At 36.0% G+C, this 23,764-nt stretch overlaps 2 protein-coding genes across 2 annotated transcripts; one reads left to right on the forward strand and one right to left on the reverse strand.

The window, feature by feature from the left end:
• Positions 1-2,593: 2,593 nt before the first annotated feature.
• Positions 2,594-9,269, reverse strand: LOC145782555 (uncharacterized). The gene is made up of 5 exons (XM_082594360.1): positions 9,037-9,269; positions 5,367-5,591; positions 4,435-4,615; positions 3,924-4,083; positions 2,594-3,532 (listed from the first exon to the last, which is right to left on the reverse strand). Exons 1-5 carry the CDS (start codon positions 9,149-9,151, stop codon positions 3,284-3,286), a joined length of 930 nt encoding a protein of 309 aa, XP_082450486.1. The 5' UTR covers positions 9,152-9,269; the 3' UTR covers positions 2,594-3,283.
• Positions 9,270-11,435: 2,166 nt separating this feature from the next.
• Positions 11,436-23,764, forward strand: LOC145781829 (WD repeat-containing protein 37-like). The gene is made up of 9 exons (XM_082593507.1): positions 11,436-11,654; positions 17,563-17,771; positions 17,933-18,061; positions 19,069-19,169; positions 19,469-19,659; positions 19,906-20,113; positions 20,594-20,744; positions 21,103-21,252; positions 21,791-23,764. The coding sequence occupies exons 1-9, from the start codon at positions 11,519-11,521 to the stop codon at positions 21,980-21,982; spliced, it is 1,467 nt and encodes a 488-aa protein (XP_082449633.1). The 5' UTR covers positions 11,436-11,518; the 3' UTR covers positions 21,983-23,764.

Genomic DNA, 23,764 nt, shown 5'->3' on the forward strand with positions numbered 1-23,764 from the left:
ACAATTGCCAAACAACAGCGGCAAAAGCATACGGCAATTGCCACTGTAATCCAAAGTTTGTTGATTTGGCGACGGCAATGTTTTTGCCGTAGTAGATGGAAGCTAATTTCAAGGGCTGCAGCCGTACCGTATTTGTTAAATGAACTATTTTTGCAAATGAGCAAATTAAAACTTCCAAATTAAAGCTTGGAAACAAAAAAGTTAGAATAAAAGAGAACTGTGAAGCGTGGTATATGGAAGCCACAAATCTATTTACAGCGTGACGTTCAGTAGGAAGCCACATATGCGCAATTCAATTAGTACACCAGCAGAACGTTCAGTTTGACATCAAATTCATCAATGTATATATACAAAAATTTCTTTTGTGGAGACTACAAGAACGTGTCGAATTAAACTCAGAGGGAGCGTGGACATATCCGCTGTCAAATTAGTCATGTTGGTTATGTACAAAACCAATGACATTCTGCCAGGACCATGAGAAAGCATCAGTTTACAGGGAATGTCAAGTTAGTTGATATTAACTTAGGCAGGTTCCACTGTAGTAAGTCTATGCAGCTTTTATCACTTAGAAATAATTGACTCAAAACACGAGATGTTCATCATAAAAAATAGTTTACAAAGGTTACATTTACCCCATATGATGAATGTAGCCTTTGAGGTTATATGTTTGCTCTCAATAGGCCTACCGGTACGGTATGTGCTTAAGGGTGACCACATGTGCATCTCTATTTACAAGCGAACAAACTTGTGCAGGAACAACTTCAGATAAATGTCTTGTTCTAGGAAACAGGGAAATGTAGCCACAGAGGCCATATTCACCACATATAGCAATGTATGCAAAAACAGTCTTACCGTAGGTATTCATGGTAGGCTTATCTAATAAAAAAAAAAACTTTAAACATCTTTAATTACCACTTGGGATGGTTGAATTAGGATTTATTCAAAATATTATTTATTTAAGTTGATTAGTCTTTGTAGGCATTGAGCTTCTAAAAATACGCAGCATAAGGAAAAGACCAGTTATTAGATTAGATACAGTAGCAGTTTGAACTTACTAATTTATGATACTTATACAAAACCTAATTTATCTCATCATATGCATTTCACCTTGTTTCAACTAAGCTGAAGCGAAAAATTCGCTACAGTTATTCCGCCTTTGATGTCTAAAACTTTCTGTAAAAAAATTTCTAATCAGAGAACGCTGTGTTTACACTTCGTTGTCATTCGCGACTTCAAAAATCAAAAGTTCAAAAAAGTCATTTCCATTTTAGAAGTTTCCCCTAGATATTTTTAATTTATATTTAGGAGCCGATCATTTTACCGTCCACAAAAATGTGAACATCTACGTCAATGCTAACAACTAGCCTGAAGGGGTCATAAACTAATTTAAAATTGAAAGTGAAATGCAGCACAATTGCGCTGACTGTAACAGGCAGCAGTGTCATGACAGTCAAACGTAATGCTTAATAAACCATTTTTTGCTCACGATACATATAAAACCTTTTAAAATTCAGCGGCACACCCGACCACAATCGCGATTGACTTCGGCCACAATCGCGATTGACACGCTGCTTTTCAACATACATAGCCAGGGCCGGATTTAGCTGATGGGGGGCCGGGGCACTTTTAGATCGGGGGGCCCACCCTTGCAAAAAAATTTTTCAAGCCTACGGCGCGAAAAAACATTTCTACGTTTACAGTAGCATCAGTCCAGTACCGCACAGCATTTTGCAGAAACTTTAAAGGCCAAAAGGAAAAACATAACACAAAATCACATTTTTTCCACATAGGGGGCCCTTCAAAAGTCGGGGGCCCGGGGCAACTGCCCCCTCTGCCCCCCCCCCCCCTAAATCCGGGCCTGTACATAGTCCAAGTCACAAGATCAAGAAGTAAAGTATTAGGCTAATAAGTTATCCGCAACCATCCTTCTCAGCGCTCAACATAAAAAAGTACCGTAGTCTGCTGAAGATTTTGTGAACGTAGACTTTGCACTGCACCGTCACCATGACACAATCCTTCCCTCTCCTCATCCCAAACAAATAACTTATTTCCTTTGGACCAAAGATCTCAATCACAAAATAGTGCCCTTACAGGCTTAGCCTACAAGGATAAAAAGTTGTCATTCACCGATCTTCCTGAAATTAAAATGTGTAGGCTAAGGCTCTTATCACACTCTGAGCTTTTGGCACTAACGAGTGTAAGCTAATTTCTCCCCCTTTCTCACATCAACTACGCCCACCTAATTTATCACGCCAGGGTGAGAGGTGGTTGTCATCAACCAGCTTAAGCCGGCAGTCGAACTAGATTTTTTTACGTTATTGCTACAGTCTTAAGCACAGGTCAGTGGGCTAGTTTTGCCTTCGGCTCTGCCGCTCTGGCCTCTCCTAGATCTGAGATCCATTCTAGATCGGGTAAAACCACAGACTTAAAAACGATACCGATTGTGTTCTTTCTTACATAACGCAGTGAGAATAAGTCGGGTAGCCTAATCATGTGATGACACCAAAAACATGGTATAAAATAAAAATGAGCCCTGTCGCTAAAAGACCTCAGCTGTTGTAGAGCAACAATAAATAAAAACCATGACAATGCGTAGGCTAATTCGCATGTATTGTTTTTCTCTGTGATAGTCAGAAATAGAAACAAACTGAACTGCTGCGATGAAACTAAGCTAGATGCATTTGTGGAACAACCTCAACTTTTTAATAAACGAAAATTGTAGTTCAGAAATTTAGATTCTGAATAGGCCCTTTATGAAACAAGCTACTACGTGTGCGCCAAGGTCAATAGCGTAAAAGTAGGCTACTTAGCCTATCATCAATCACCACAACTTTGTTTCGACGCACGAATCGCTTATGCTGTATCGTGGTTCCGTTTCCACGTCTCGTAGGTCTCGTTTCTTTCAAATCTTATTCATAAAACGAAGACAAAATGCACAAAAATCTTCGAAATATATTCGTGATCTTAGGACGTAGAAAGAATAGCCTAATAGATAAAAAAGCCCAAAGTGCACGACTTTGCGCCATGTTTTTCAAATATTTGAAGCATAGATATTAAGAAAGATTGAAACAAAAATATGCCAAAAAGGTCTTTGCGTAAAGGGCCTACTTAGAGCTAGGCTACCCCACTCAATCATCTTGTTAACGGCCTAATTAATTAATATGTCAAGGTAAGACCGTAAGTAAAGTTTATGACACGAATACATTTTCTGACTTTCTTTACAAAAGACAAATTAAAGTTCAGAAAATACAAAGAAATAATGAGTAGGAACGAAAGGCTACAATTAAGCGTCGTCTTCATTATCCAAAACGTTTGATGGAACGAGATTATTAGCTTGACTTGCATCAAAGTTTGGTTTGTGTGATGACATAAAATCAATAAAAGATTGTTTGGTATCCTTTAATTTGCATGCGTAGCAGTTTTTGAGAACTTGCATCTTCAACAGTTCATCATCAGTATTTTTTTGCTTCTCCGCTTGCGTTTCGATTGCTTTGTTCAAATCATCTATTATGCGGTTGCAATGTGTTTCTATCTGAAACACAAATATAATTTAAGTTTTTAGTGTAGGTCAGGCTAGTGTTATTTAAACAGTGGCCAGTCTATGAGTTGCTTGTATATATGTAGAAAACATATGAGAATTTTAAGGAGATAAGACCGTTCTCCGAAGACTTTTGATGATCATTCAAGCATGCAAAGAAACTAACATTTTTCAATAAACAAAAACCTTTTGTCTTGATTCATTACTCTTTTATTAAAGAAATTCTGTTTCATTTCGAGCTGTTTTCCAAAGAGTTTAATTCAGCTTTCACATAGGCCAAGAAAAACTGTGACCAACAGTTCTGGCAAATAAGATAAATTAGCCAGCCACCTTCAGTGTTTCACTAAAATTTATTTCACTAAAACAAAATTTCTGTTCGACTTACCTTTGTTATTCGTTCATTCGCCATTCTCCTTTCTTTTTCGATAGCCTCTTTGATAGCATTGTCCGTTTCTTGGGTCATCAAATCTCTCAATCGCTGAAGTTTCATTGATCTGTGATCTTCATCCTGAAGACGTTGTGCTTTCATATCTTGCACGTGTTGCCTATCGAAGTTTGTAAAATAATAATCAAACAACTGTGCGTCCAACGGTCATTGCATTTGAATTCATAAATACAATTACAGAGGCTCGGTGAGTTTTTCAACACATGTCCGAAATAAATCTTTATTAATATCTTAGAAAGGGACTTCTCTGTAAGATTGCGATGAACAGAAAAAACTAATGTTTAGTAACTTTAATACATGAAGTCTGTATGTCACGCCCTTGTTTTGACATAAGCAGCGCTGTATGATGAAAAGAGCTAAGCTATGAACATTAAAAATAATTCTCATCAAGTACGGTAACCTGGGGATCCTAATCTTTGCAATCTTGACATGCAATTTAACGTAAAGTTACCTATAACGTTCTTCTTTAGCTTGCAATGCAATTCTCCGTTCCTCTTCTCTGGTACTCTGAATAGTCGCCACCTTTTCAAGCGAAAAGTTTTCATGCATTTCCGCCACGGTTTTATTCAGCTCTTTCTCCGCTGAAGTACGTTCTTCATGTACTTTTTCAAGAATTTGATGATGCAAAATTCCTAAACAAAATTTTGAGTCAGGGTATAATTCATTGCCCCGTAGTGTAGGCTATAGCCTAGGCTACTACTACTAATACAAGATGCAGCAGTTGAAAATAAGATAACCATAAAATCAGTCATCACATCTGGCAATATAACCTCATAAATGTTTGATATACAAATCGTAAAATTGTATTTAGGTTTGCTGGATTTGTTACAGAAAAATATGCTGTTGCAAAACAGCAGTAGGCTACGACATAAATTTGGCTTGCAGCAATTGCAGTTTGTACCGGTAGAACGATACGAGAAGCACCCGTCACAAAGGTTGCTTGTTTTCTTTCCACAGCTATGACACAAACTGTTTATACATTTGAATGGGTGTAGTGTATGCAAGTGCACTATAGAAGAAATCTACAAAACGAAACAGAAACATGTTCAAATACTGAAACGGGTTTTTGAACTTATCTTTTTCAAAAAATACTTTTCAAATTAGTTTTTTGCAAATGGCAGTTAACTTACTTTCCAAAAGTACAATCCATATTCATAAATTAGGTTCAATGAGCCGTCATGACGATCAGATAGTATCTATCTGGGACTACGTTCGATGAGCAGAACAGTCCTTTGGTGATTTTAGCGCTCTTGCAATCGGTGTATTACTGTATGTCATTTTTTGTTTTATTGCTTTAGATTTCAATGTGAACAACTTTGTTCGGTGATAAAAAATAATGAATAAAAATAATAAGCCATGCACTGCACTGTAGTATATTTTTACCTTCTATACGAGATACTTTTTTCCGAACTTCTTTTTCATTTTCGTTTTTCAGTCGATTAATTTTTTTCTCCTCTTTGTTTTTGACTTCTTGGATAGCTTGCAAAACACAATCATCTTTGTATGCTTCTGCTTTCTCCCAACAGTCTTCTGCAAACTTTTCAAGAGAGTCTCTGTGTCTTTTTTCGTCAGCATCAATACACTGTTTCAAGATTTTGTTTCCTATACCTGTAACAATAAGCAACTTCTTTCATTAAAATGCCAAGGGAACAAAGCAGTCATCATCAGGGCTGTAGAGTTAGGCCAAAATGTCCAATTCTGAATATAATGTTCGAAAAGCTATGCTAAACATACTAAAATTCCTTTAAACTGTCCAGTCACAAAGTAAACCTTTTTCTTGAAAAGTTAAGAGATGATGAAAATACTTTCAAAGCTAACTTTCTTACTAAAACTACTTTTTACTGAAGTCTGCCCCGTTAGCTCAGTGGTTACGCGCCGGCTCAAGATCATGCGGCGCCAGTTCGACTCTCGGGGCGTGCACTTTAGCAATGCATTTTAGGACTGCTCTCCATTCAGCGGCACCTAGTGAATGGAATAGTTCCCAGGCTACAAAACTTCAACAATCGGAAAACTTCACTCTGCCAATCTCGGTAACCGAGTAAGCCAGAATAGAGTAAGCCTCTACAAGTATGCCAAACTACCAGAAATAAGGCTATCAAGGCTTTGTCAGTCCGAGGATAAAAATTCAAAATCAACCAACCAATGGCATTTTTGGATGTAGAAAGTAAAACTATTGCCACTGGATTTGATACTTGGGTTTAGCGCAAACCAATCCATACTGGTTTCTTTTTGAATTTTGCTGAAATATGCCCATCGAAAAGAAATCTGATTTGATCATGAGCTTAGCTTGTGCTAAATGATTTGCTGTAATGATGCTCTTTTTAATACTTCTTCTCTCGTGTTGTCGCTATATGTCAGGGCATCCGTTGGTTAGCCACTGCCTGGTGTCGTCATCGATGGAAATTAGGCCTTCCATACCATGGGGTGGTCTGTATAGCCGGCAATCCTTGATAATGTGGGCTGCCGCATTATCATTATCAAGGATTTTAATACTGAAACAGAGAAATAAAAACAAATTTTCTATAACAATGGTTATTCAAAATTGTACTTTTGAGAAGATATTGAATCGCTTCAGCTCCGCAAATTCCAACCAAAAAGAAAAGGCTGAAAACGAGTTAAACATAAATCATTGCTTATCAATTCCGTTTGTGGAAAGAAAATTTAAAACATTTGCTCATAAAATCGAACAGTTTATGAGAAGTAAGTTTGATGTGGACATCTTTCCTATGTATAAAATATTCAAAATTAGTTCGTATTTTCAACTAAAGTCCCAGACGCCTTCGCCTCTCTGCACAAATGTCGTATACAGTTTTACATGTCCGTGTGATTTGGCATTTACGTACATTGGTATGTCCACCAGACCTTTGACCACAAAAGTATGAGAGCATCTGAACTTTAAAAACTTAAAAAAATTGCCAAGAAAGACCATATGATGGAACGTTTTTTTTGTATAAAACAAAAATTTTCTACTGACTTGTTTAAAATGTTATAAAAAGGCCAATCCCAATTTGACACAAAAAATCAAGAAGCGCTGTTTATCAAACACCACAACCCAAATTTAAACAAACAATTATTTGGGGAGGGCGCGTCCATTCTCCTCAACATTTACAAGATATATCACATACCCTGTGGTGCAAATTCTTTTGTAGTTGCTTTTTTCTAATGTAATTTGTTTCTATTTGTCCGTCTATTTTCCATACTGTTGCTTTTAATCGTTGCATATTTCTTGATGCTTATAGTCATTAGTCAGTTAGCTAGTTACCTTCAAGAAGTTGAAATTTGTTGCATTTTTATAAATATTTTCAGATTCCTGATGAAGGCTTAAGTTAAGTCAAAAACGTTCGAGTGTTAAAACTATTTGTAAATATGTAAAATATATTGTTATAATGCTCAACCCTGTTGTTGTTGTGCCTTGCCTGTCTTTGGTACAAGAAAATAAAATCTCTCTCAAAACTATATTAACAAAATTTGTGATTGAATTAGTTTGTCAAAAAATGTGTTGTTTCACCAATAAACAACAAGGGGTGTTTCCACCATCTGGCCTAAGTATAAGTAAGGTCTTATTCTATTGTAGTTTAGTCCTTTTTTTCAAGGGTGATATAAACAAAGGTGGGCAGTAGCGCACTACTTTTTTGGTAAAAGTAGCGGTAGCGGCGCTACTTTTTAGTCCAAGTAGCGGCTGCAGTAGCGGCGCTATTTTTTTTCCAAAGTAGCGGTAGCGGCAGAGGCGCTACTTTTTTTCAGTTGTACTCCCGCTACCCACTACTTTTTAATTTAAAGTAAAAAATACTCGTTTTTTGGCAACACTGGCGTAGTCAAGCAGCTATATAATGGGTTTGGTTGCAAGTTTCGATCTTTTCGGCGAAGATCTCAGTGTGATGAAGCCTATCTGCCAGGCTTTAGACATTCTCCAGGGCGAGTTCAAGGCGTATTGCGGAGTCTTGCTTCCAATCATTACAATTTGAAGAAGTTGTGATTGAAGAAGAAGTTGACCTAGATCAGTGATCTTGTGACCTGTAAGGAGTTGAGAGTGAAAGTCCTTGAAGGGGTCAAGAAACGATTCAACAAGTGCTTCAACGACATGAAATGCGTTATGGCATCATGTCTTTATCCCTCCTTCAAGAAGTCGACTACGTTTCCACACATGATGCTGATGCACTGCGAGAAAAAGTCAAGACAGATGTAATTCGACTGTTGTGGGAGACATCAAGACGGGTTGATACCGATAAAAGTGACACCAACACCAGTCACGACTACGAGGATGTATTTTTTGGAGTGTTTGCGCCATCCCGTGAAACGTCGGTGCAAAAGGAAACAGCAATTGAGGATGCTTTTTTTTCGGACAGAAGCAAGTCCTTGAGCTTTTCGAATACCAAGTTAAAACATCTGTTCATTTGATACAGCACCCCCATTCCTTCCAGTGCCACGGTGGAGAGACTTTTCTCTGTTGGAAAAGATGTGCTTAAGCGAAAGCAGGCAAGACTTAGTGACTCTCATTTTAAAATGCTCGTGTTTTTGAAAGATGCGTAACAATAAATTTCCCTTAGAATGTGCTTTCTATAACGACGTTAAAAAGACAGTGTAAACAAATGATAACATTCGTTTTCAAGGTCATTTTTGTGTCACTAGGGACTTGAAGAGTGTTTCCTAGTGTCATTTTAGACAAAAGTAGCGGAAGAAGTAGCGGTAGCGTGCGCTACTTTGCTCCGAGTAGCGGTAGCGAGCTACTTTTGTAAATTGGTAGCGGTAGCGCGCTCTATTTTGGTCCAAGTAGCGCGCTACTTTAAAAGTAGCGGGTGCCCACCTCTGGATATGAATATACCAATATTTCAAAGCACATTATCAACTATGACATCTCGTTTTGGTGCCAAACAATTACTTGTAGTAATTAGACTTGAAAATGAGAATTAATTTAGCCTACGTACATAATGCAGTTTCGTATAATTTCTTGTGTGGAACACTGCTAGTCCTGCTTTGTATAGCCTGTAATTTCTATGGACATCATGTCAGATGAAAAAAAACAATGTACTTTTTGAAAATACTTATTACTTACCCAAAATTGTTGCATGATGAAAAGTTTCATTCGAAGATGTTTGTACGACATCGTCGTATTTATGCGGAAGAATAGGAATGTGACGAAGAGTTGTTAGAGACTTAGATTCCTCCATAATCAGTGGCAGATGAAATAGATTGTTTAACAGGCAACAATAAACACAAACAATCTAAGGTATGGCCATTTTTTAATTTAACTTTACATCAAAAAATGCCTTAGTCCAACCTTTGCAATAGCCTACAGGGAACATGAGATGTTAAATTGTATGCATAGATATAGACAAGCAATAAAATTTGAATTACATCTTGTAGTTTTATAAACTTGAAATTTCAACAGATCATGTTTTCTGCTGGCTGGTTTGATGCTATGGAATGGGAGTTTTCTATTACCGGTAGGCTACGTACGGTACTTTCATTTTTTTTTGTGCTAAAACGGTAACACTTTGAAATACATTATGTATTGTTTATACTTGCTAAATGTACTTCCCTATGTAATATTTATGTATACCTTAGATATTTATCTACTCTGTCTTTTCATGATTATATTAAACCAGAAATTAAATGTAAATTGCTCAGTGAAAAGCCTGAATGTGCTTGCAAATGCAACAATTGTCATGAATGAGAAAAGCCGAGCATGGTTGTTATTAGCAACTACTTCCGCTGGGTGATGCTAAGTGTGATTATATTAGACATATTTTTGAAAGGGCTAACTTATTTTTAGTTTTATGCAGTATTTCCAAGCATTAAAGCAAAAAAATTATTACTTTTCATAACAGAGCATAGGTTCGGAAAAAAGGTAAAAGTTACAAAACTTCAAAGTGTGCTTGACACCGATATAATTTACCGAATACAAGGATTTTGAACGGTTGAATTGAACCTTCAATATTTTACAAACTGAAGTAAATGTGAGAAAAAGTCCCAAAAATTGGTGTCTAAGACAATAAATAAAACAGTAAAAAAATAGTTCGATCTGTTTTGAGGCTGCTATTGATTTACTTTGTTAAATTAAAAACATGGACAGTGGCCATGCGGCAGTGGCCAATGTTTCAATATTTTGTGTGAGTTGTAGCACAGCTTTTTTAAAAATAATAATAATCACACTTTCTAATTGGCAAAATAATTACTTTTCGCTAATGTCCAAAATTAAAAATTAAATCAATTCTCATTGGGCTTATTAATCACTCGTCAAAACCATCATCTCGTCAGAAACTTCAAGACAAATCTCTATTTTTATTTTAATGCGTTGAAGAGATCCGTAAGATTGGAACTTAAAAAAAGTCATAGTCTATGGACTATATTACTCTATAATTTTCATTTTGTGTGGAGCTACATGTAGGCTACGTGAGAGGTTACTGATGTTTTTTTTTTTTTTTCTTGGTGAATTCAGCATATCTTTGAAATCAGCTCGTATCCTCAGTTCAGTTTGTTTCTATTTCTGACCATCATAATGAAAAACAATATATGCCAAACATCCTTCCCTTGTATCATGGCATGGGCTAATCTTACAGATGTTTGCTAGTACACCTATTCCTTTTTTTTGAATTTTGATTATATTTCTTTGCTTTTTTTGCCTTCTGCCTGACTCGATGACTGTCTATAGTTTTTCGCTTCTTCTTGTCTGTTTTGGAATTTAGTTTGTTATGGTGCTATTTTATTGCCTAGGCTGAATGTTACAAACAAAAAAATAGATTGGGTATAAATCAATCAATCATCAATCATTTTATTTTTCGTCATTAACGCGTCCGGGACGAAAAAGATACTAACTACAAAAATCGACATAGACCTACCAGCACGTTTGGGTTTTGTTTGGCTCAAAAAGCATGTAGTGGATTCTTGAACTTTACATACCGTTAGCTACTCTTGCTGTTTTGAGAAAGACTGACAATTTTATCTTTGTTTATTGATTACACATTATTTGCTTCATCAACAGTCCAGAGCCATAGTCCATTCCATAAATTATTTAAATTGTTTGAACATGTCCATAGATTTAAGAAAGAAAAGTGTAATGTGGCGAAGAAAAAAATGTTGTAGTTTACGAAATCCAGACAATAAAACAACCACTTTTCAATGTTATTTTATCATTATATATCCTCTCGTTTTCTTACCGCAAAACCACACTCTTTTTTCCTCACCACTATAAATGCATTTCTTTCTTAAATCTATGTACATGTTCGAGCTTTGAACCCTTCATCATCCCAATAACCCAAATAAACGGTACGGTAAATGCTTAAACTTGACCATGTGATCGAAATGAAAAGGAAGAAATTATCTTTTAAAAACTCACATTTTTTTCTAACGGCTCATGGCTGCACTTTCATCCTTGTCCATAATATGGTGAGGTTCTAGTGTTTATCCAAATGTACATGTGATTTGGGATTGGGAATTAGAATGCAATTTTACACAAGCAGTGAGAAGCAGCCTAGAACAAAGCTTCAAAGTATATTTTAGATTTGCAAATCAGCAATCTCTTTGTTTTATAATGCATGGTCCTTAACTTGGCCTCTTATTTGTATTTTCTTCATTACATGGATTCATCAAAAAAAGAAGATAAAAAGGAGCTGAATGTGCAGCCTCGCAACAGCAAAGACAATGTGTCAAATTATTCTTCTGTGTTGTCAGGTTTGTTATGGCATGAGCTGATGTTTTCATTTGTAGACACCTCTGACAGTTGAATGCATGCAGTGTTATATAAACTAATCATATCTTTGAAGAAATACCAGCCAGGGCCGGATTAACCATTTGGCTAATAAGGATTAAGGCTATAGCCTTAGGCCCTGGAAAAATTCGGCCCTAAATTTTTTTTAAGGTTAAATTTTTGTAAAGCTGATAATGATACAGATCCAGTAGACTACTGTACAGTAAAGTTTTTGCTTAAAAACGAATGACTGAGTTGAGACAAAACGTGTGAAGAGCCCATTTCCAAAACCATGTAGGCGCCACTTTTATCGAAATTCAGTTTAGAGCAGGGGTTTCCAACCTGGGGGTTGGAGCCGTTTTTCGGAGAGTTCTTTTCACTTCTTTTTTGCCAGAAAAGATTAAAAACTATTTTTTTCCGCAATCGACCATTTCTCTGCTTGAGGTTATTATATTGTTTAAGATTTCGGACGTTGCAAGGCTTTAACTACAGGAAAGCATTTTCGATACTTTTCACCAAGTTCTTGTACGTTACTTTGTGCAGACTAAGTTAACCAGTAACCACGCTATGGTAAAAAAGCAAAATTATGTAGAATCCTATGCAAAATATAGATTTCTCAGTAGGCATATCGTTTCCAATGGCATTGAAAATATTAGCATCGGCTATTTTGTTTGAAAGTTCTTTCAGCAACAGGTGCACGCATTGACAAACTTAATAATTAAAAATATGCAGCACTAACCATCTCACTGAAATTGATTTAAATAAATCGATAAAAGATTGCAATAAATTCAACCGGTGAAAGTGCGAAAATGTAGATTATTCTCATTATTTTTTCTCCTAATTATCTAGCTAACCTTGATAGAAAATTGAAATAACAATCGGAGGAAATGTAATAAAAGCCATAATAACATCGCAAAAAATCGTTTTTTGTTTCAGAAGTTTATGTTGAAACAAAAAAACTAAACAACTTAATGTCGGCATGAATCAAATTTGGTTAAATTTTGCATCAAATAACTTATGCATTTGTTGAATACTTTTATGGGGGGTCGCAAGACTATTTCCAAAACCCCTGGTTTAGAGTGTCATTAGGTAGAGTATTACCATAGGTACCTACTATCCATTTTTTTCTTTCCAAAATCTTTTCCATTTGCTTCAAACTTGACACTAAAAATTGCGTTTGTTTTCGAAAACCAATTACGCGCCATCATTAGCCATTTTTCTGTTATGTTTATGTTATTTTGCAGTAAATAATTTCAATTTTTCAGGTATGTATTCTTATTACTTTTTGTAGCTTGGTTTGCAAAATTGGGCCCTTCTCTAGTAAACAGCCTTAGGCCTACAGTGCCCTTAATCCAGCCCTGCCCATGGCCTTCTGCCCAATGCAATATGATAAAACACTCTTGTCAAAAGCTTCTACAGTCTACAAGTACCATATTCGAAACTACCAGGAATATCCAATCAAGGCTTTGTCAGTCCGAGGATAATAATTCAAAACCAAAATCAACCAACTCTTGCAAAGTGAATCAAGATGAAGGGGACACCCGAAAAGCTTTTTGAAGGGGAAATCAAGTTAACCAAAGTAATAAAACAAGCAGCATATCGATGTTCAATAAGAAAAGCATCCTATGTTTCACACAGTTAGCTTTAAGAAATTTAAAAGCTTTGTTTATCATCTTGTCGCTTTAACCTGGTACAAAAAAGTTGCATAGTTTACATATTCAAATCAGAGCATGGTGCATTTATCATTTGTGACCATGAACATAATTATATTGGAACCTAAGTCAACTGTGTGTATGTGTGTGTGTACAGTTTTTTCATTTAATGTCCCTATTGCCAAGGATGGCCTTATCGTCACGAATATGCCCTAATTGCTTTTTCAACTATTCTTGATCGTAACTTCATCTAGAGTCCATGTGCTAATTTTCGACCATCGATTGTAATTGCATCCACTTCAGAAATTTGCAAATATTTTGCAATTGCAAATAATTTGACAAAAATAAATTTATATAACAGTTTATTTATCAAAAGTATTATCATAATTTGTGGGTCATTCCATGCCAAATGAGCAAATTTTTTGGAAAAATTACACCACATGTCATAGATTTTATTGAAATTGGCATACTTGTAGATGTCGAAGAATATAAAGAATGCAAAAAAAATTTTTGAAAAATTTCAAACATTGGTGGAGTTATAAATGGGCATTGGAAAAATCACCATTTTTGCCTGTTCCACTTCAGTGATTTTGTGCAATTTTTTGTCATATTTCTAATTTCTTATCCTACGATCATACAATATGGCTGAAAGTTGCTAAACAGACATTTTAAGATCCAAGGAATCCAAAAATGTAAACTAAAAAGTTGACAGAGAACTTCTTGATATGATTATAAAGGTTTCAACTTGCTACATGCATTTTTCGGAGGCTAAACTTTGGGGGCCTATAAAAAAATGGGTATAAAAATTAAGAACTGAAATTCACATGTTTTATACTTATACCAATACACTTTCATGTCAAATAAAAAAATTGAATTAATTTTGATAACTACTATGATAAAAGTTAGATTTTCTGACTTGCAAATTTTGGCTTTTTTTACACTCATTGTTTAAGATTTTTGTCTATGACATCACAATTTATTGCTTGTTGATGACATCACAATTTACATATTGTTTGTCATGACAATTGTTATGTAGCTCATGAATGAATTGAATACTGGTAATACGCTAAGGTTTAGTGCAGTAGGCCATTCACCATAGTAGTGGTAACTTGTAGAGTTATTGAGTTAATTACTCTTTTAACTGTGATTTCAATTTTAGGTTGTCCTATTAGCAATGTATTATTCCTAACATGCTCCACAGATCTTGCAACCAGAAAAGATACTTTTCCCACTGTTCAAGTGTTCAAAGCCCGTCTACCTGCTTGAAGCAGAGAAATGTCAAGGTTCATAATAAACATGTTCATCTGTTTCTGCAAGTCCACCAATGTCCAAAAACCCAATGCTTCTAGCAAAGTGAATTTTTATGGTACAATACCTTATTTTTTTCCAATGTCATAATGCTGTGATGAATCCATAACAATTGTGTTATTGTAAAACTAATGTAGTACTAATAATATGATAACTACTATAGTGCATGGCCTACAACTTAAACCTTAGTGTATTACCAGTATTCAATTCATTCATGAGCTGCATTATGACAAACAATATGTACATTGTGATGTCATCCACAAGCAATAATGTAAATTGTGATGTCATAGACAAAAATCTTGAACAATGAGTGTAAAAAAGGTCAAAATTTGCAAGTCGGAAAATCTAGCTTTTATCATAGTAGTTATCAAAATTAATTCAATTTTTTTATTTGACATGAAAGAGTATTGGTATAAGTCCAATACATGTGAATTTCAGTTCTTAATTTTTATACCCATTTTTTTTATAGGCCCTCAAAGTTTGGCCTCCGAAAAATGCATGTAGCAAGTTGAAACCTTTATAATCATATCAAGAAGTTCTCTGTCAACTTTTTAATTTACATTTTTGGTTTCCTTGGATCTTAAAATGTCTGTCTAGCAATTTTCAGCCATTTTGTTTGATCATAGGTTAAGAAATTAGAAATACTATAGGAAATTGGACAACATCACTGAAGCGGAACAGGCAAAAATGGTGATTTTACTAATGACCATAACTCTGCTAATATTTAAATTTTTTCAAAATTTTTTTTTGTATTCTTCATATTTTTTTGACATCTACAAGTATGCCAAATTTCAAAAAAATCTATGACATGTGGTGTAACCCATTTGCTCATTTGGCATGGAATGACCCTTGTGTAAGTTTTATTTTTACGCCAATTATGTGACTTGTTTTTTGGTTTTACAATTATATTTTTAGAAAAACCTTGTTCTTATAAAAAAAAAATGGCATAGGCCAGGGGTGTGCAACGTGCGGCCCGCAGGCCAAATGTGGCCCGCGAAGAAAAATTGTGCGGCCCGCAAAGATGTGCCAATTTTGAATTGTATGCGGCCCGCAAAACGTGTTTATAATTTAGTTTTGTCTGGTACATGTGAACAATTCATTGTGGAGTGGATTATTGTAATTTCGCACCTTCTGTTAACCATTTTAGAAATTTCCAACCGGCCACCGTTAATCCATTGTATTTAATTATTTGGAACGTCTGCAAATCAGAGGCGGAGCCCTGCTCCCGTCTCTGGCTTTATCGCCTTTTTGTATGATCTCTTAAGACCTTTTGTAGAGCCGGCTTGCGTCAAATTTAGCAGTTGCCTAATGTAGGCCTAGCCTACAAGCAGTTGGATTAGAACAACTTCAGCCTAGCGGCCCATTCCTTGCCAAATTTGTTGAACCAGTTAAAATAGCAAATTTGTTAAAATTAGAAGTAAAGAAGTAGAGGTACGGAAAGAAATCAAAAAACAATTGAAAAAGGGCAAAAAAAACAATTGAATGAACTCAATACAAGACTGCAGCAAAAAAACAGCATGCGAATGAAATGTATGGTTACATAAAAGACTTTATGAACAAATTACGACTTTGGAAAGCCACATAGCCTACAAACAGGAAATCGTTTCCACTTTCCAACTTTGAGAGACTATGGAATGCATCCTGAGAAGAAAACTGAATTTGCAGACCAACTTGAAAAATTCTTGTATGAATTTTTCGCTCGTTTCAAGGACTTTAAATCTCATGAACATTTGTTTGGTATATTCTCTTCGTCATTCAACACAGACATTGACAAAGCACCAGGTGATATCCAACTTGAATTGATTGACCTTCAAGAGAAAACAGATTTGAAAGCATTATTTTAGATTTAGAAATGAATCTTGGCGATTTTTACCGAAAACATCTCAACCAAGATGACTTTCCACATTTGAAAAAATTCATGGCTTCAAAAATGGCTGTTTTTGGCTCAACGTATAATTTTTTTTCTAAAATAGCGTCATAAAATCTCCCTATTGATCGGTTCTGACAGACAAACACTTGGAAAATGGACTTCGAATTGCGAGCCCTTTTATTAAAGTAAATTTGGAAAAAGCCGTGGGGAAAAGAAGCCAGCTGCAAACTTCTCACTGAACTCTTTTAAAGACTGTGTGACAATAAAATTGAATAGCAGTTTTCTTCAGAAATTTATACGTCTTAACTTATTATTTCTGCAAGGAGATCCCCTAATAATACCATGTGAATAACAAAAAACTACTTTTTTGTGCCTGCAACTACTAGAAATCATATGCTAAATAAACATGCGGCCCGCGGTTTCACCCAGTTATTTATATCTGGCCCTCCTGTAGAAAAGGTTGCACACCCCTGGCATAGGCTACTGACTTTCAAGCGACATAAAAATAAGGCAGAGGTTAAATTCACACGTTCAGTCGAGAATGACGCTTGACCTCAAAAAGCGCTTAGGCGTGCTAAATATGTCAGCTTTGTATCTTTTTGCAAAACGTCAAGGCATGCATGCATAATAAATGTATGAAGGCGAAAGCGATAAATAAAACAAAAAATTGCAAAACTAAAACTTTCAAAATTGATAAAATGTTTTTTGAAACAAGTGTTGTTACTTTTCACAGCCACTAAACTGATTTGCATTGTATAATATTGTATATTTTGATTTGTATATTAAAACAGCAATTACAATTGCGATGATTTGATACACACATTTTTGCAATTTTGGTGCACACAACAGTTACAAGAATACCACCAAATTATTGTTTATATTATACGATTTTTAGAAATTTTTGAAAAAAAAATGATCACAAATTCACACATGGTCTATATACCGGTATCTGGTACGCAACTTATTTTTGTCTTTGCTTTTAAGTTTTAGATAACTTCATTCCAATAAAGTAGATTGAATCATTTGTAAATAGGTAACAAATTGAAAAGATATGTCATTTAGAAAACGATCGACTGCCAAGGAGACTACGTGGGACTCTACATTTGCTATTTGGACAAATTGAAACAGAATTTGTTGCAATTTATGCTGAGAATGTAAAGCTTAGAAAAACTGTTGTAGAATTAACTGAAAAGTTGAATAGCATTGATTCCAGTCTTGTTTCTGCTGAAAAAGGTGAAGCTAACCAAAGTAATGGAACAGAGTCACAAAAAGTAAGTTGAGTAAGTTATAAATAAATGAAAATTTTTTTATGGCATTTATCAGAGAGAATTCTGTGATAAACGTTTTTACTTCTAAGTGAAATGAAACCACCCGTTTTTTGTAATAATTAAAGTAAAAACTAAGACAGCTCATGACTTCGTTTTATTTTCAGGTGTTCAAAGGAAAATATTCTGGTTCAAGTCAATTTTCACAAAAATTGAAGACGACATACAAGAGCGGGACAAGCAAGCTAGTATCAAGTTTTAAACCAGCTTCAAATGTTGTTTGCAGAGTTGCCCAGGTAAATTCACAACGACAGTATATCTTCACAAAATATTTCTCGTGTTAGATTGAATAATGTTTTAAGGTAAATTGTAACGTACGGCTTGAATAAAGTGGACTTTAAAAAGTATGATCATTAATCGTATTTGTATTTTTTTTCAGCCTTCATGGCATTTTGAATGTTGTCAATGTGGCATATGATGATTTTGACTTAATACCACTTTTTTTATTAAATGTCTATTAATAAAGTATATATACTGTGCCATTGCAACCTTTGGCCTTCTCAAGAAAATGTACTTCAATCAAAGTAGTTGTTGTCTGGCACTAATATGCCTAAATGGTAAAGTGAAAGCATCAATTTTACTCACAACAACCCAGACAGAAAAATCCGTCATTTTGACATAGATTCAATGTCTGTAGATTTTCAATTATGCAGACCTTGGATCAATGTAAAAATGATGATTTTCGCTGCCTGGAAAAGTGAAAGTGATAACCTGGGAAAGTGATAACACCTAGGACTAGGTATTGCGCTTCCTTTTTTACAATTTATATTAAGTCAAGGATTTAGGATATAATCTTCATATAAACAGCTTAGACTTTAATGCAAAATTCTTTATACCTGTCTTTATGTTTAACTGTATCAGAAATTGTCTTGGTTGTAGCATGAAGAGCACTCTTTTGGGTTGTTGAACTAAGTGAGGCTGCGCTTGCTGACAACGCTGAAAATGTATTTACTTGAAAGAAGTAGCTGATTTTGGCTTTGGGGAAGAATGGAATAATTTCCTATAAAAGGTGTTGGACAAATTGTGTACACAAGACAATATTAATTGTCGCTAAGAGCAATATATGATATAGTGCAGGTTGGCTTCATACGGACTTCATTCATAGGACGGTTCTTGTTGTGCCACCAAAAACATGAAAGATTTGACCCGTACTGGTGAAATGTTCTGCATTTCTCTTTTTTTAATAATTGCTGCTCTTAACTTTCATTCCATGGTATCAAATTTTGTCTGTTTGCTTTCTAAGGTTTTTCAGGGTCACAAAGATGGCATATGGGACGTGGCCTCGTGCTTCTTAAACCAAGATATAGCAGGCTCTGCATCAGCTGACCAAAAAGCTAAACTTTGGTAATGCAGTTCGTAGTAATAATAATACAGATAAAATCGTTTTATCGTATCACTTATAATCTTATATGTCAGACGTTTTGATACGATTATCAGGTTGATGCGTTTAACCAATTTGCTCAAGAAAAAAGTTTTATCAGGAATGGGCGTAATTTTGAGAATATGTGTGCTAACTGGGTTGCAATAGGCATTGTAACTTTGTGATATAATCCTGCAACTGTTTGATGGCATGGCCTGTGACGTGTATGTAGGTCGCCATGATTGAAATCTTAAGCCAAGCTTTATGCAACTTTATGCCACAGGAGCGTCGCAACTGGAGCTTGCATTGGAACGTACCACGGCCACTCTGGCTCAGTCAACTGCATAAAGTTTCACCCCGAAGAGCACATTGCTTTGACAGCATCTGGTGATTCTACCGTTCATATGTGGGCATATGAACCAACGAAGTTTTCTAACGAAGAAAACACCACAGATTGTAGCGACACGAATCAAGGTATTTCACGATTTTGTCTAGATAAAAAAAAACATCCGATCAAACGTATTTTTTAATGTATTGAAAGAGATGAAGTTTCACTCAATGTTTTTGTCCGAAGTGCTCAATTCGTTTATTTTTATCGGTTAGTTGGTCATTGACCTATTGCAGCCAGAGCATCAGTTTTAGATTACTTCAACATCTGCTGACTGCAATGCAAGAAGGCAGTTTGCTGGGTCGGGTATTGTACATGTTTGTGGATCGCAGATGGTTCCGATGTTGAGTCAAAGGATTACAGAACGCCGTTGAAGAGTGCAAAATGTCATGCTTCACCTGTGGTGTGTTGTGATTGGGTGATGGGTGGCTCGCAATTCGTCACAGCCTCGTGGGACAGGACAGCATGCTTGATGGACTCTGAAACCTCTCAGATCGTTCAGACTCTGGACGGACATGACATGCCTCTAACACATGTCAGGTGAGGGAACTTGCATCGTTTTTATCGATTGTTCAATAAGATAATCGAGTACTTGTTTTAATATTAACCACAAATTATACATGGAGTCGTCGTCTTGTGTACCTCCAGGGCCGAGGCCCGAGGGTCCATTCTTTTTACCACTTCGGATTCACAATGTTCCCAGGCTACATTGGAAGGCTTCCAGAGAGCAGCTAATCTTTGGTTCCATCATCGAAGACACGTAGACCATCCACGAAGGATTTTTGCTTATCATAGACATGTTGTACACAAGTGCATGCTGTCTACTTTGCTCTGCTCACTATGGAATTAGAGTAAAACGCTTATCGCTACACTCATATGTATTGTGTAGGGTAGAAACACAATTTGTCTGTCTCGCTTCTCTGTTACCGTTTCAAAGCATTAAGAAAAAATATCAGATTATAAATCATTGAAATACATTATCATGAATTCTGTTAAAATATTAATCGACTGCTTCCACAGCGCCCACAGCAAGGACAAAATAATTGTCACTTCTTCCCGCGACGCTACCTTCAGAGTATGTGATTTCCGTGCTTCCACAGTGCACACTGTCGTTGTCGGACAAGGCCATTCCCAGCCCGTCTCCTCTGCCGTGTTCACAGATGATGACAAAGTAGGCACTTGTGTTTTGATGTTAAGGATCTAGGTCAGCGCTCTTCAACTTTTTTCCATCGTGGAACCCCTTGTTTTACTTTCGCGTTTGTCGCGGAACCCCCATTAACAAAAGCTTAGATTATAACAATAATCTTGTCATCGATGCTTCTTTTTGCACTCAACTTCTTGTTTACCTAACTGACTTACTTGGAGTGTGAATGCGGCACGGTGATCTAAACATTCAGAATGAACCTCAGTACATGTTCCGCGAGACTGCTGTTGAGCACTGATGTAGGTGGCTTTATGACGCCCACTGTATTATATATAGTTTCTTAGAAGAAAACCTATTCTTTTTTATAAGCTAACTTACGCTTTAGGTGGTCAGTAGTGGTGATGACAGATACATAAAAGTGTGGGATTTGAAGAGCATGCGGTCTCCCATTACTTCCATTCGTTTTGATTCGCCCATCAATCGCATCAGTGTCTCGAGAGGAGGCGTTATTGCTATTCCACACGATAACAGACAAGTACGACCATTTTTTATATAGTTTTATGGTTTATTTAATTGTAAATTTTGCCGTGGTGATGACCCTGATGTTTCGGGATGAAGTCTAGATTTGCTTGAAACAAAATGGAGAGAGAGAGAGAGGGCCTTTGTGATGATTAAGTTTCCACTCACGCAAAGTCCTTCAAAACTTTTTAGTTTTTTCATTGGTAATGTTAGGTGAAGGGTCATCTAGCTAGCCCACGATCTTGTGAAACAGAGAGTGGTTGTAACTTGTAAGTGTGTGCTGTGTCGTCTGCAAAGTCACACTTCAATTGGATATTTGCATCTCTAACTCTACATACAGATTGTAGTTCTGATAATCCCCATTCCGGGTCTGTTGTAATGGTTCCATGAAGCAGAGATTGTATTACGTCTCGTACCTTAAACATAAATACCATACCAAGCAATATTTTATTCAAAAATTTTATCACTGTCATTCTCAGATCAAAAAAGGCACTTAAAAGAATCAGCCAATTTGTAACTTTATAGAATAAAACATCATCCACTTTTCACTGTAGATCCGGCTTTACGACACTAGCGGCAATCGCCTTGCACGGCTGCCACGCAACGACAGCGATTCGCACAGCAGAGTAGTGACAGCCGCCTCTTGGATTGAAGGCTCAACACCCAGCTTATTGACTTGCGGCTGGGATAAGCTCATGATTAATTGGAAAGTGGAGTTACCTCCTTCCTTGATATTGCAGAGATAATTTACCGCTTTACTTATAAAAGTTTACTTTGTTGATTATTTTAGCGTCATTTTTCAGTGTTGTTTTTGTCAGTATTCTAATGGCAACTGGGGTGTCTGTCGAAGAATTGCCTTTTTCTTCATCAAGCGGACTCCATGAGCCAGTGGGCGTCATAACGTCCCCTTTGCGTAAGTTGATAAAGTATTCGTGATTTTCTAAGACAATACTCGGACTACATGAAGTTAATGTAAACAGTAATTCAACGAAGGTATTGTTTCATTCATAGTGATTGTCTCTTATTATCCGTTTCTTCGTTTACTTATCATTTTTAGTCCGTACCAAGACCTTAAAAAGATTTAAAGATTGCAACTTGCAGGAGATGTCACAACTTCTTGACAACAAAACTCGAATGCTGGAGCATTGACGTAAACTTGTGACGTCTGTTATGATACATTTCTTACGCTTACGTCAATGCTGCACCATTTAAGCTTTAAATTGGAGATGGCGTCTGGACAACCAGCAAAAGTTGCAATTTTTACGTCATTTCAACGTCCAGACACCGATTAAAAATATCAACTTTGCTAGTTTGGTCTGCTGCTTCTGCTTGGTTGAGTTGTGTATTATTTATTTTTTACAGTTCAACTATTGCAGTGTCTGTCTATAGCGTTGCGTTAGTGAAATTATTTTTCATTATTTGCACCATTTTTGTTTCGTACACATTGATGAATTACTGTTCTCTCTTTTTGGCTTTCAAAATGGAGTCTTGCGTAATGTCTATTGGTTTGTACCTTCACCCATGGCCACCTAAAGATACGGCCTGATTTGTCACATTTTGCAGAAATTTTCAGGTTTTTCTAACTTTGGGCGAATTTTTAAATAAATGTTTCTAAAAATTAGATTTTTACGCTTTCTTATTCTTTTCCCCAGATGACACAATAGGTTTTAACATTCTCACATGTTGAAAAACAAAGAAAATTTGATTTCGAAGATTTTAGTCAGACTGTTATTTTTCAATAACAGTCTGATTTTGCATTTTTCAACTTTTTCTCATTTGCTACTGCTTCCCCAAGGCAACAAAAAAGTTTTATGTCATTAGGAAACCGCAAAAAGTAAAAGCATCTCAGAAAATGTCAGTCAAGCACTAGCAGTAGCTATAATCAAAATCTGCAAACGGTGACAAATCAGGCCGCATCTCCAGGTGGCCATACTTCACCTTAGTTTGATTAGTTGCTCCTTCATCTCGCTGACCTAACTTCTTGGAATTTTGTGTCATTCTAAAGTTTTGAAAGATTTCTATTGCTTACTTGAGTTAGCTACACGTTTTCTTTGGCGATGTGTTGTGATGTCATAACAAGGCTACCAGTAGATTCAATTTTGTATGCTGCTCTCTTCTACAACCCAAAGAAACAGTCCTCGTGTACAGTTATTATTACGTAACAATTATTTTTGTGTTTAAATTTGGCATGGATTGAAGCTGTTGCCTTTCTATCTATCTGGTTTAATTGTCTTAGAAAGGCAACAAATTCTATTTATGCCAAATTTAATCCATCTGGATTTATTGTCTTATACAGAACAGGCCTTTCAATCGTTCTTGCCATGTTTCTCCTCTCACGCTATTCAAAATGTTTTGATTGCCCGTTTGACCGTTTGCCATATATTGCCTTTGCGTATTTAGAAATTTAGACAAACTGATGCAGAATATTTTTTCAAAGTATTGTCAAAGTAAAATTGCACGAAAAAATACTGTAGACTGCTTGCACCTTACAAGCTACTTTCATCTCTTGTCCAAGTTTCTCAAAGATA

Source organism: Aplidium turbinatum, chromosome 13, assembly GCF_918807975.1.
Source record: "Aplidium turbinatum chromosome 13, kaAplTurb1.1, whole genome shotgun sequence".
In the NCBI taxonomy this organism is placed as follows: domain Eukaryota; kingdom Metazoa; phylum Chordata; class Ascidiacea; order Aplousobranchia; family Polyclinidae; genus Aplidium; species Aplidium turbinatum.

Bases quoted from the DNA above. Each gene is read 5' to 3' on its own strand.
- LOC145782555 (XM_082594360.1), bottom strand. From the start codon at position 9,151: ATGGAGGAATCTAAGTCTCTAACAACTCTTCGTCACATTCCTATTCTT. The intron at 4,084-4,434 runs GTAACTTTACGT...AAACTTCGATAG, and splicing joins GCTAAAGAAGAACGTTATAG to GCAACACGTGCAAGATATGA. The intron at 3,533-3,923 runs GTAAGTCGAACA...TTTGTGTTTCAG, and splicing joins CGAATGAACGAATAACAAAG to ATAGAAACACATTGCAACCG.
- LOC145781829 (XM_082593507.1), top strand. From the start codon at position 11,519: ATGGTCCTTAACTTGGCCTCTTATTTGTATTTTCTTCATTACATGGAT. The intron at 19,170-19,468 runs GTAATGCAGTTC...TTTATGCCACAG, and splicing joins GACCAAAAAGCTAAACTTTG to GAGCGTCGCAACTGGAGCTT. The intron at 21,253-21,790 runs GTACGACCATTT...TTTTCACTGTAG, and splicing joins TTCCACACGATAACAGACAA to ATCCGGCTTTACGACACTAG.